We start from the raw sequence: 12,989 nt of genomic DNA, 5'->3' as shown, positions 1-12,989 counted from the left end.
AATTGAAATTAATAAAATAAGTATCAACAAAGTAAGGTAAAGTATAACTAAGACAGCACGTAAGTTTGCAGCAAGCTTGTATAAAGATTTCTGTGCAAGTTTATGCTATTGCAAGTCCCACCTATGGCAAGCTTGTAGTCTAAAATTGAGGCAATCTTATCGCCAAGTAGGTAAATCTACAGCTAATTTGCTTCAAGTTTTTTTGAAACTTGCAGCAAGTTGGCAGCAACATTGACGATTAAAATTGCCTAAAGCTTGCGCGGCAAACTTGCAGGGCATAATCTTGCCGCAAGCTTAAGTGTTGACTGGGAATTAATTGAATTGTTAATTAATAAGAGTTATATCCTTCTATAGTTTAGTTATTATTTATATAATATGTGATCTTGGGAAGGTAAAATTTTAAATAAAATTCGAAAGTGTCGTTGTAGAAGCGATGTTTCGTTGGCTAAAGTTTACCAACCTCACCAGGCTAAATATTTATTGAATATAGAAAATTACACTTCAAAGTATATAAAAGTCCAAGAAAACTATTTTCATGTGATTTAACAACAAATAACATACCTAAATTAGTTACAATATAGAACATATGCTAACACGTCAAGATAAATTAAACATTGTCAGAAGATACAAAAAATAATTTTTCCAATTTCATCATTTGTCTCTGATATTGTCATGGATGATCTGTAGTGGAATTACGAATGGCAACAGCGCTACGAAAATTTGGCTACGTAGCGATTTAAAGCTACATTCACTTAAAAAAATTTTTAGTTAATGGGTGACTCAAAAAAAATTGTATCAGTTTCACAGATTTAGGTTAGCACAATTGTTTCGCTGGTAAAATTCAAAGATAGAAATTATATTATGAATACTTTTTGAAGCGGAAAGTATGAAGTTAAAAATTATGGATTCAGGTTAAATTTATTCGTATAATCATAATGTTTAATCAAATGCTTCTTATCCTAATGAATGGAAGAATACCAGAGTGGTATGTCCGTAGTATGTAAACTTTTTGAACGCATGATCCTTAAAAAAGGAGGTCGCTCTACTAATAATTGCGTATCATTGTTCGTTATGGACATCCAACAGGGATTTCTGAGGAGGGAGCATACTTTGGCGCTTGCGGTTTACTTAAAAGGAGCGTTCAGCAATGTCCTTCCAAAGGCTATTTATGATAGGCTTCATAACTGCATGTTCCTTTTAGAATCACTAACTTTGTTTCCTTTATAGTTTCTTCCAAAAACTTGTTCTTTTCTCTTGATAGTGATGAATTTAAAGTATCGGGAGTGGAAGTTCCCCAAGGGGGTGTCTTATCTCCTTTACTCTTTAACTTAGCGGTGAGTAAAATCTTTACTGTGATACCACATCAAGTCAAATGGTTAATGTACGCTTACGACTTACTTTTATATGTTAGATCGAAGGACGTCTCGAAGGCTATTAGGATTTGGAGTGACATAATTGAAGCTTGGACCCCTTGGCTATTTAATATAGGTCTTTCTATTGCTCCTGGTAAATCTCAATTAACTGTTTTTTCGAAGTCTAATGATAAATTCTTGAATGCAGATATTATGATGAGAGAGGTTAGAATTGATCTTCAGGAGGATCTTATCTATCTAGGTATCCATCTGGATCGACGTCTGACTTGAAACAGGCATATTAAAGAAATTGCACTTAAAGCAACGAAAGCAATCAACATTTTAAGAACAATGGCTAAAATTTCATGGGGAGCTCACCCTCTCTCTATGCTCATAGTGTATAGGTGTATGATAAGATCACATTTAGAGTGGGGTTGTCAATTTTTTTCCTTAGCCAGTAAGACCAATTTGGCTATATTAGATAGGATTCAGTTTGCGGCATTAAGGGTTATCCTTGGCTGTATGAGATCTACTCCTACTAGTATTTTATTATCAGAAACTGACGAGCCTCCTTTATCTCTTAGAAGAGCATTTCTGAGTAGGAATCATTTGATTAGAAATTTTTCATGGTCTACTAATCCTCTTATACCTAAATTGAAAATATTGCGCGAGAGATCGGAAGCTTTGGCACGTAGAGGCGAAAAGAAACTTCTACTCAAATCTTCGTTGCTCAATTCACACAGAGACATCTCTGAGATTCTCAGTAAGTGTGGTCTCCGAAAGAAACCCTCTTCTTTCGACCTTACCTGGGACGAGCTCACTAAACCGCTCTTGATCGACTTGGATTCTGGTTGTGAACTTAGAGGTGCTATTGACTCGAACTCTGTGTTTGAGGAATTGTGTCATTTTATGTTTCGGGATTATGTTAGAATTTTTACGGATGGATCATACGATCCTGTCTATAACCGATCTGGCTCAAGTTTTGTCATTCCTCTTATTAACATTGAATTTGGAGTCAGACTCAGCGGTTTGATGTCTAGTGATTCCTGTGAGCATTACGCAATTTTATCCTTCTTAAAACAGGCTTCGAGAAGTAACTTTGACAATACCCTTATAGTAACAGATTCTCGTAGTTCTTTGTGTGACATTCGCGATTGCTTTAGTAGTCCGAATCCTCACCCTTTGATTGTTAAAATTATCAAAACCATAACTGATCTTACTAATAGGAGAGGTTGTGTGTGTTTTTTTATTGGATTCCAGCCCACACAGGCATCAAAGGAAATGAAAAAGCCGATAGATGTGCCAAAAACTCCCTGAACTATCCTTAAGGCAACTTTTTGGGGGCTCCTCCTGGGGATCTCTTCAAGATCGTTAAAAGAGATTATATTCAATGGCAGAGTTACCTCTGGCCTTTTTCCGATAATCGTTCCGTACGTAATCAGTATTTTAATAGGGTAAATTATAAGTCTGCACGGCCTTGATTTCAGAGCATCAATGGCCCTAGGAAATATATTAATATCATTAATAGATTGAGATCGTCACATATACGTACTGGCGAACATTTTGCTAGACTGGGATGGACGCTCTCATTGGGCTGTGAATGAGGTATTGAATTTAAAGATCTCCACCATCTTTTGAGCTTCTGCCCACGTCTCTCTCAAGGCAGGCCAGCTTATTTCCATTTTTAAATCAGAGACTTACTCACTTCCATCCTGATAATTTTGTTTTAGATGATTTAATATTTAATTCTGACTTAAATTCCACTAATGAAATTGGGAAGTTTTTCGCCCAAGTTAATGGTTCCATATAATAGTATATTTTAACTAACTTTTATTTAGTTTCAGTTCGACTATAACTTTCACAAATTTAATCATGTTAAATTAAAGTTAATAACCTAGAGGGAGGGTGGGAGTAAGGGAGAGAAAATAAGTAAATAAGATGTGAGAAGGAGAAGGAAGGGGGGGGATGTAAAATAAATGGATAAATAATAAAGGTAACGAGTGAAAATAAAAAGAAGAAATTAATAGAGGGGGGTACGAGGGAGAGCGGAAGAAAGAGGGAAAGATTTTTAGTAAAAATAGAAACATATGTAACTTTATACATAAATTGTTAAATTTTAAAGCAAATAAAATTACTCTTTAAATTTTTAATTTAGCTGTTAATTTTGATTTATTAGTAGTTAAGCAGTTTTTTCTTTTTTTAATAGTACAATTTGATCCCATAAAATTGAATTTCTCCTTTCAATTCAAATTTCTCGCGCAGTTCTCTATCCTCTCATACGGAAGTGCTGCAATACAGTAACTGCCTATAACGGCGCATGAGTTACTAACCTACTGGTCAACTTGATATTAAACAGCCAACATCTTTCCTGTTGAGCAACAACCTTGCTATATAACTATTCTGTTTGGATGAATCATCTCTACGCAACTACGTATATTTACAGAAATATTATTTAGTACTGGATATTTGTTTCTACAAGAGGACATTTAAACAAGAAGAAGAAGAAACTTCATATAACAACAAATCTTTTTACTATTAACAGAAAGGAAGACATTTTTACCTTAAACAAAACATTCTTTCCTTTACTTACAATTAGGCACATGGACTCGTGTCCATGAAAAAATAACAATGTTTAATTTATCTTGACGTGTTAGCATATGTTCTATGTTGTAACTAATTTAGGTATGTTATTTGTTGTTAAATCACATCAAAATAGTTTTCTTGGACTTCTATATACTTTGAAGTGTAATTTTCTATATTTAATAAATTTTTAGCCTGATGAGGTTGGCAAACCTTTGCCAACGAAACGTCGCTGCTATAAACACACACTTTTGAATTTTATTTAAAATTTTACATTCTTAAAATCATATATTATATGAACAATAATTGAATTGTTGTTATAATTTGAGAAATTTCGAATTTTTTTCGATCGCTTATACCAATATTTAATTTTACAACATATGACAAATATTTTTTGACTTTCAGAATTACTTTATAACAGTACCTATAAATATTTTCCAAAAACCTTGTATTCATTTGCGATTAATTTAAAAATTCTAAAATAAAAACTGATTTTAAAGAAATTGACAAAATTTTGACAGCTATCAAACGTTTTTTTTGGACATTAAATTCTTAATAAAAGATGAAAATTTAATTTATTTAATATTTATAACTATTAGTAATAAGCAATTTTCAGATTCAATTCTCGAACTCTTGTGATTTTCGCTTTTCTTACATCAACGTTATACTCATCATTGCCTCTAATGTCAACAGGACCTGTAATTTCGTTACCATATATCAATTGGATTCCTTTTACTATTAGAACGAGAAAACAATTTTGGTCAGTTTATTTTTTTGAATGTTTTTCAGCCATTTTAGCAACACTTTTGTTTGCTTCAATGGAAATCCTCCCCGTCAATATAATGCAAGAAATTTGTATTCAACTGGACTTTTTAATTAATCGGCTTCTTGAAATTCAAAAATTAAATCAGGGCAAATATTTGTCCTCAAATTTTTATCAAAGTGAATACAAGATTATAAAAGATTGTATACTTCATCATGAGTTTATATTTTCGTAAGTATTTATATAAAGTGGGAAGAAAATTAATTGCTTTAAATAATTCGCTACTTGGCTATTATCATATATAATAATAATAATTATTATTATATTATATATTATATTATATGGGGCATTTCTATGGGAAATTTTCAGTAAAAATTTTTTTTTGTCTGAAACATTTTTTTCGAAATCTATATGAAAAATAAGGAAATACGTATTTTTTTATTTTTTTATTTGATGAAAATGAAGGAAGTTATGATTTTTTGAAATTTAACGTCATCGAAGAAAGTGTGTTTTTGGAACATTTTTTAATCTATTGTACTAAGAAATTAAAAATTATGCTATATATGAAATTTGTTCATTTTTTCTGAAATTTTTCAAATATGTGCTCAAAAATAACGTACCTATAATAGAAGCAGCAAAAAAGTTGAAATTAAACTTATAAAGTGAGTTTTCTCAAAACAGACACTTTCGATTTGGGAATACAGATATTATCTTTTAATTTATAGTACAAAGTTTTTGCTAAAAAATTTGTAGGGCTATTTATTAATGAAACAATAGGACGAAATGGAATGTCTTTTTTATGAATTTTTGGGAGACCATAGAATCTTGATAAAACAGTAGCAGTTAACGTTAATGCATTGTTGTGATATTTGTATTTTAAAAATTCATTATCATTTAAATATTGTAGAATTTTACTAGTATTATTTTGAAGTTTTTTAAGTGGGTTGCTATTGAGAAGTTTATAAGAAGAAGTGTCGAAAAGTAATTTAGAAACACCGTTGAGATAAAAGGATTTGTAAAGACAAACTATACTATTACCCTTATCGCAGCTTGTAAACATTATTTCCGGGTTCTCTCTTAAAAAATTGTGGAGTTAAATTGGAGTTAAATTTTATATTATTGGAAACCTTGTTTCTAATCTCATCTTTAATGTTATTATTAATATTTAATTTACCAACAGTATCCTCAATATTTTTCATTATGTCTAAAACATCTGATTTGTCGGTTGTTTTTTTTATCGAAACATCGTTTTTTTAATTTTATGCAACATAGGTTATCAAAATTCAGATTTATATAAAATCTAAAATAAAGAGGAAAAAATAAAAATGAATTTTTTAAAATACAAGTTTTCAACTTGCACAATGGTAGGGGAGAGTCGGGTAAGTTATTAGACCAAAAAAAACGATAGAGTAAAAAAAATTACTTAATTTAATGTTTAAGTATAAAAACTTGTTTATAGTAAAAAGACAACATTTAAGAATAAGAAAATAAATTGAATTATTTATTAATAAAAACATTCAATAAATTATTATAATTGAAGTGTCAGTGAAAAATTAATGAATTCGTCTGAGGTGCGAGTAAGTTCGACTACTTACACGACAATAATAGTTTAAACATTTTAAAAAAAATTATTTTTTTACAACTTGTTTTTATATAATATTGAAAATATAGTTTTCATAAAATATTATGTTTCACAATTATAATAAAATTATTTATCCATATATCTGTAAATGATAAGTATAATCAATAACAAAATGATTATCATAAAACTTTATTGAAATCATTGTTACCACATAATACTTCATCCGTTAAAACAGTGCAATTTTATATTAATTTTTGATAAAATTATTAATAAATACGAACTTAACCGACTCTCCCCTATTATTGAGAATAAATTATAAATTTTGAATAATTTATTAAAACGAATTTTAAAGACAGTTTATCATTTATTTCCAAAATTATTTTAAGATTTATAATGAATATATATATATAAAACTCAACTTTCAGAATGGAAAAACAATTAAACAAGACTTTTGGTTTTATAGTCTCAATACAATTTTTTATATCTACAGTAAATTTGTGCTCGTCTGGATATTACATGACAAAAGTGAACGTTGATAATCCAAGTTTTTGGACAGCCTTAGTAATTTTAAGTACATTCACTTTGCAGATTTTTTTGTATTGTTATGTTGGAGAAGCTATGACTCAAAAGGTATATCAAATTTATAATAATTTTTTTAATGATAAAAAACATTTTGCACATTTTAAATAAAAAACAACATATGTACATCTGTTATGTTATAGAGTATGTCTGTTACTGATGTAATATATAACATAGACTGGAGTTTATTGGATAAGAAAACAAAACAATCATTATTAATAATAATGATGCGAGCAAGTCAACCAATAAAACTATGTGGATCATCATTAATTATAATGTCAATTGAAACTTTTTTAAAGGTATCAATTTAAATTTTTTTATATTCATTAATTCATCCATTCTTCATAAGTATGCTATCAACTTTATGAGTTAATTCAGAAAAAAATTAAATGATTACTTACCTGTAAGAGAAATTCGGACAAAAATGCTAAATTCAATTTGGCAGGTCCAAACAAATTTTAGCAATTAAGAGCATGTGATAGTTGTGATTCCACATGTAAAACTTTCCCGTAGGTTTTCTCCCAAAGTATTTGACAGAATGAGATAAAATTTTATGGGGAACTCAAAAAAAGTATAAGAATTTGTTGTTATATGACAGGGTATATTAATATTTTGTTAAAAATAAATTTATTCTTAAAAAATTACATATATATTTGCAGAAATGACAAAAATCTTATTTAAATAAATTTCAGGAAATTTCTGGATAAAAATTTTGATTTATTATCATGAAAAACAAATCAAACGTTTCGACACCAACGTTGGTGTTCTCTTCAGTGATTAAAACAAAGATAACTGTTGAAACAAAATTTTCAAATGATAACCTCAAAAATTTTAAAACTAAAATACATAAAAATTAAACAGAAACTACTTATTATACCCAGATAGCATGGAAACTTGCTGCAAGCTTGTCTGAGCTAGCGAAATGTCCCACTCAGGGCAATCTTGCCCTGAAAGCTTGCTGTAGGCTTTCCAGAAAAGGTTGCTGCAATCTTGCCATGAAATATTGCTGCAAGCATACTAAGAATGATTGCGGCAAGCTTGCCGTGAAGGATTGCTGTAAGCTTGCTATGTAAGGTTGCAGGAGAATTTCAACAAGCTTCTGGAAAGTTTGCTGCAATTTTTAAAAAATACATTTTAAATTAAAAAAAAATTTATTTGTTTTCTAAATTTGAAAATCTTTGTGACGTTTATTATTATTAATTATGTCCTGTTTATTTTCATTTGGAAAGTTAACGAGAAAATTTTCGAAACAAATTTAAGGGGACTGGGAATTGAACCCGGGTTCGACAGACACTAACCACGGCAAGCTTGCCCTGGGTGGGACATTTCGCTAGCTCAGACAAGCTTGCAGCAAACTTGAGCGGCAAGCTAGACAAGCTTGCACGGTAAGCTTGCCGCAAGCTTGCTGCAAGTTTCCGTGCTATCTGGGTATTTATAAATTTTGATAATGAAAAATAGCAAAAAAAAACATGTTCCCACTAAGGGAACATGTTAAAATAATTAACTACATGATTGTAAGTTTTTCTGACAAATATATTAATGAAAGATTAAATAAAATTAATTGCTTTGTAAAGAATAATAATATACAGATCCAAAATAAAGAATTTAATAACAATAATACAATAGTAATTTCCCATTATGATCAATTGTCTCAACAAATAGAATCAATAATTAAAAAATATAATTTACATACAATTTTTAGAATACCTTTTATATCAGAAATATTTTTTAACATTGGCAAAGATAAATTAACGAATTTGGAAAAGAAAAATGTTGTTTATAAATTAAAATGTAATAATTATGATGCGATTTATGTGGGAGAAACTGAAAGGCTTTTAAATGTTAGAGTAAATGAACATAAGTCTAATTTTATAAGATGTGAATATTATCATAATGAATTGTCAAAGCACAAAAAAGAGAATAATAACCATAATTAATGAAAATTAATGGAAATGTTGTTTATAAAAAAAGATAGAAACTGTGCTGTCAACTTAACCTTCGCCGGACTGGATACTTTTTATATACACGGTTGACATGATCCCACCCAGGGTGGGCCAAATGTTTTCTTCTTTGTATATTGCAATAAAAACTTAGAATCATTCAGTTTTTTTCCAAAATTGTTATTTGTTACCAAATAATATATTTTATTAAAGTTTTGTTGATTTTTTATTTGTTTAAACAATTTATTATTAATAATTTATAACTTTTTCAAATATACATACGACAGTAGAAGAATTTTAAAAATTTGTTACCTTTTCTTCGTAGTTATTAATTCAAAGGTTATAAATAAAATAAAATATATAATTCAATTTGCAACAACTATTATTATAAATTGTTTAAACAAATAATTGTTGCTATTTATTAACATTCTTCATAATATTCCTAGAAAATTGCAATTTTTTTCTAATTTTGCAACTTAACAAACACAACATAATAACACAAAGATTTTATATGAATTTACTATTTAACCAATTGTTTAAACAAATAATTGTTGCTATTTATTAACTTTCTTTATAATGTTCCAAGAAAGTTGCAATTTTTTTCTAATTTTGCAACTTAACAAGCTCAACATAATAAACATGAAGATTTTATATGAATTTAGTATTCAAACGATTGTTTAAACAATTTATTGTTGTTATTTATTAACTTTCTTGTAGTGTACCTAGAAAGATGCAGTTTTTTTCCTAATTTTGCAATTTATCAAACCGAATATAATATAGCCAGACAGATTTGACATAAATTTACTAATTTAACAATTGTTTAAACAATTGTTGAATTTACAATTTTACATCAAATCTATCTTTTATTATATTCGGCTTGATGAGTTGCAAAATTAGAAAAAAACGGCAACTTTCCAGGTGCCATACAAAAAAAGTTAATAAATAACAACAATAAATTGTTTAAACAATTGTTGAATTAATAATTTTACATCAAATCTATCTTTTATTATATTCGGCTTGATAAATTGCAAAATTAGAAAAAAACTGCATCTTTCTAGGTGCAGAACAAAGAAAGTTAATAAATAATAACAATAAATTGTTTAAACAAATGAAAAATGCAATATAATATTTTTTATATCTATTATTTGACATCATAAAACACTCACAGTGAAAAGTCTGCATGATTTCAAGTCTTTTTGTAAAATAGAATTAAAAAAATATCTGAATCATCCCGGTTATCTCCGTACATACATTGATAAAAGTTATAAATAATCAAGAAGAAATTTTTTTTAAAAATTTGTTTTTACATTTTTTGAAAGTTCTTAAGATTTTGTTCAGTGACTTAAAATCGCGATTCAATTAAGGCAAAACTTTAGAAGATATGTCAATTTCAATTTGTCTGGCCCACCCTGGGTGGGCATCTTGTCAAGCGAAGGTTAAAGACTGACATTTTCAATTTAAATAAAAAACTTGAATGTTAAGTCGAATTTCTTTAGTGAAAATGCAATCTACAAGTAACATTTTTCTAAATTTGTGAAAACTAATTGTTTATTAATATAATAATTTTTAATTGTAATTTTTTTAGGCCTTTTATGTGTATCTCGTACGTGAGAAAAATTTTTTTCGATTGCTCTGTATTTTAAATGTTCGCGGTCTTCGTAAAAACGTAATTTACATGTAAACCAATATTAGACTTAAGAATTATGAATAAGGTTTGCTATTACCATAGTCTGTCTTACCTTCTATATACGTTTTGAAGCAAAATTTTTTAAATTAAAGACAATTATGTAGTTAATTATTTTATATTTATTTTGATATTTTTCATTATCAAAATTTATAAATATAGTAAGTAGTTTCTTTTTAATTTTTATGTATTTTAGTTTAAAAATTTTTGAGGTTATCATTTGAAAATTTTGTTTCAACAGTTATATTTGTTTTAATCACTGAAGAGGACACCAACGTTGGTGTCGAAACGTTTGATTTGTTTTTCATGATAATAAATCAAAATTTTTATCCAGAAATTTCCTGAAATTTATTTAAATATTATCATATCTGGATGACAACTTAAACTGAAAAATCTTATTGCCCTCATATTTAATTTTCTTCAGATATGCAATTTTTTAAAACTAAATTTATTTTTAACAAAATATTAATACATAACAACGTTTCTTTATAATAATTTTTTGAATTCTCTATAAAACTTTAACTTTATGTATTATGCGAAAAAATAGACGGAGGCATTGAAAGTGTGGTATCCCAACAGTCACATGACCCTAAAACTTTAAAGTTGATAATAACTGAAAATTTTTCTACTATCAAAAAAAGTAGATATTTTTTTCAAATTGATTTTTTTTTAATTTCCACGTTTGAAAGAAATAAAATTACTTTTTTATTTTTGGTTATAAAAAACTGAAAATCTATCAATGACAATATTCTATATATAGATTTTAAAAACTTCTTATTCTGCTTATAATATAATGAGGAAATCAAATTAAAATGTCATCATCCATTTTAGTCGTATAATGGAAAATTTATCAAAATAATGAAAACAAAATTAAAAACGAAATTATGAAATGTAATGTAAAATTAGATATATACAAAAAAACTGTGTGTACAAATTGTCATATTTATATTGATAAAATAAAGGTATGGATGTGAAAAAATGAGAATAATTTGAAATGGTACTACTTTAATAGTCAAAAATTTAATTATAAAATTATTATAAATTATTTTAAAAATTATAAATTAATAAATATTAAAAATAAAATAATATTAAGAATTGAATTTAAAATTAGAGAAATAAAATTTCTGAAATAATAAAAAAAGAGAAGATATTCATAGGTAACACCATGAGAAAGTAAACAGGAAAAATAATACACTAAGAAAACTGGAGGTTCAAAAGTGTATGTTTTCCTTTATTATTAAAGAGAGTTTAATAGTCTTTATAGTATGATTTTTGAATAGATAAAAGAAATCTCTTTTTATATTCTGTTTTATTATATTTAGAGGGTTAAATTTTGGGATTAGGTTGACATATTTATTCGTTCCGCGTACGTTAAGGTATCACATCGGTAAAACCGTTTTCTATAAATTTTCTTGAAAATTTTACCATATGTTCTTATTATCATTCTTGACAAATTTGCAAAATATGAAGAATTTTCGCCGTACGAAACCAGAGATATTAGCAATCAAAGTTGCTTATTTTGCATGGGAGACGGGACTAATGTATGGGGGAGAAGTACATTTTCATAAATATCATCAGAAGTTTTCTATAAATTTTTTTCAAAAACTAATGTTGAATTCAGGAATAAATTTGGAACTAAAATATACAAAGAAATTTATAATTTACCGTACCGTTTATTCGTAATTATAAATTAAAAATTCTATTTCATGACGTCATTTGCAATATATAGCACACCCGCCACTTTGATGTGGCAACATCGCAGGATGGTAACATTAGTTAGAGAGAGACAGTAGTCCACAGTAGTCAAAGCGAGACTTATAGCGACGTTGTCAAACCTCCTACTCCTTCCAATCGCTGCTAGTGTGGGGTATACGTGTACGAGTGTATTTGTAGAAGTACGTACAGTATGGGCTGAGAGTATAGGGAGTTGAGGGCGAAAGTATAGTGCGGGAAGTAGTAATGCGAGCTACAAACTTTTGACTCCGATTAGTGCCGATGTGATACCTTAAGGAAGGGATTTCTCAAGATTAATAATTTGTCCCTCTGCCATAAACTCATTTTCCCTCCAAGCGAAATGTCTTAAATATCTGTGAATTGTGTATTTCAATATTTAGATTGTTTTCCAATAGCTAACTCTCAAATATAAACTCTTTATCCCTCCTAATGTTCACTTCAAATCTCCAGTTTTCTCAGTGTAGAAAGAGAAGAAAGATATAAAATTCAAAAAAGAAGAATTATTGAATTTAAATTTAAAGATTTTATAATAGAATAAAAAATTATTCGGAATTAAGATCGATTATGAAGATACCTTCTGTTCAAAGTAGATTTTTGAAGCTTGATTTGCAGTTTCTTTATAAGGTCCTTAATGGTGAAGTAGATTGTCCGACATTACTGTCCGGAATCTCGCTGTCAGTTCCATACATCTCGTTGAGAAATAGATCTTCTTTTAAAGTACCCTTTTATCGGACAAAACTTGGTAACAACTCACCTCTCACACGCCGTGAAGCAA

The 12,989-nt window shown here is 28.3% G+C and overlaps 1 protein-coding gene across 1 annotated transcript; it reads left to right on the top strand.

Annotated features, from left to right (window-relative positions):
• Positions 1–6,703: 6,703 nt before the first annotated feature.
• Positions 6,704–11,291, top strand: LOC127276804 (odorant receptor 2a-like). The gene is made up of 3 exons (XM_051297459.1): positions 6,704–6,907; positions 7,000–7,155; positions 11,241–11,291. The coding sequence occupies exons 1-3, from the start codon at positions 6,704–6,706 to the stop codon at positions 11,289–11,291; spliced, it is 411 nt and encodes a 136-aa protein (XP_051153416.1).
• The last annotated feature ends 1,698 nt before the right edge of the window (positions 11,292–12,989 follow it).

The sequence above is a fragment of the Leptopilina boulardi genome, unplaced genomic scaffold (assembly GCF_019393585.1).
Source record: "Leptopilina boulardi isolate dan_hultmark-lab unplaced genomic scaffold, ZJU_Lbou_2.1 LbouV2_154, whole genome shotgun sequence".
Lineage (NCBI taxonomy): Eukaryota > Metazoa > Arthropoda > Insecta > Hymenoptera > Figitidae > Leptopilina > Leptopilina boulardi.
Note: the sequence above shows the minus strand (reverse complement) of the source record. Positions and strands in the feature narration are given on the sequence as shown.

Bases quoted from the DNA above. Each gene is read 5' to 3' on its own strand.
- LOC127276804 (XM_051297459.1), top strand. From the start codon at position 6,704: ATGGAAAAACAATTAAACAAGACTTTTGGTTTTATAGTCTCAATACAA. The intron at 6,908-6,999 runs GTATATCAAATT...GTTATGTTATAG, and splicing joins GAGAAGCTATGACTCAAAAG to AGTATGTCTGTTACTGATGT. The intron at 7,156-11,240 runs GTATCAATTTAA...TTCTATATATAG, and splicing joins CAATTGAAACTTTTTTAAAG to ATTTTAAAAACTTCTTATTC.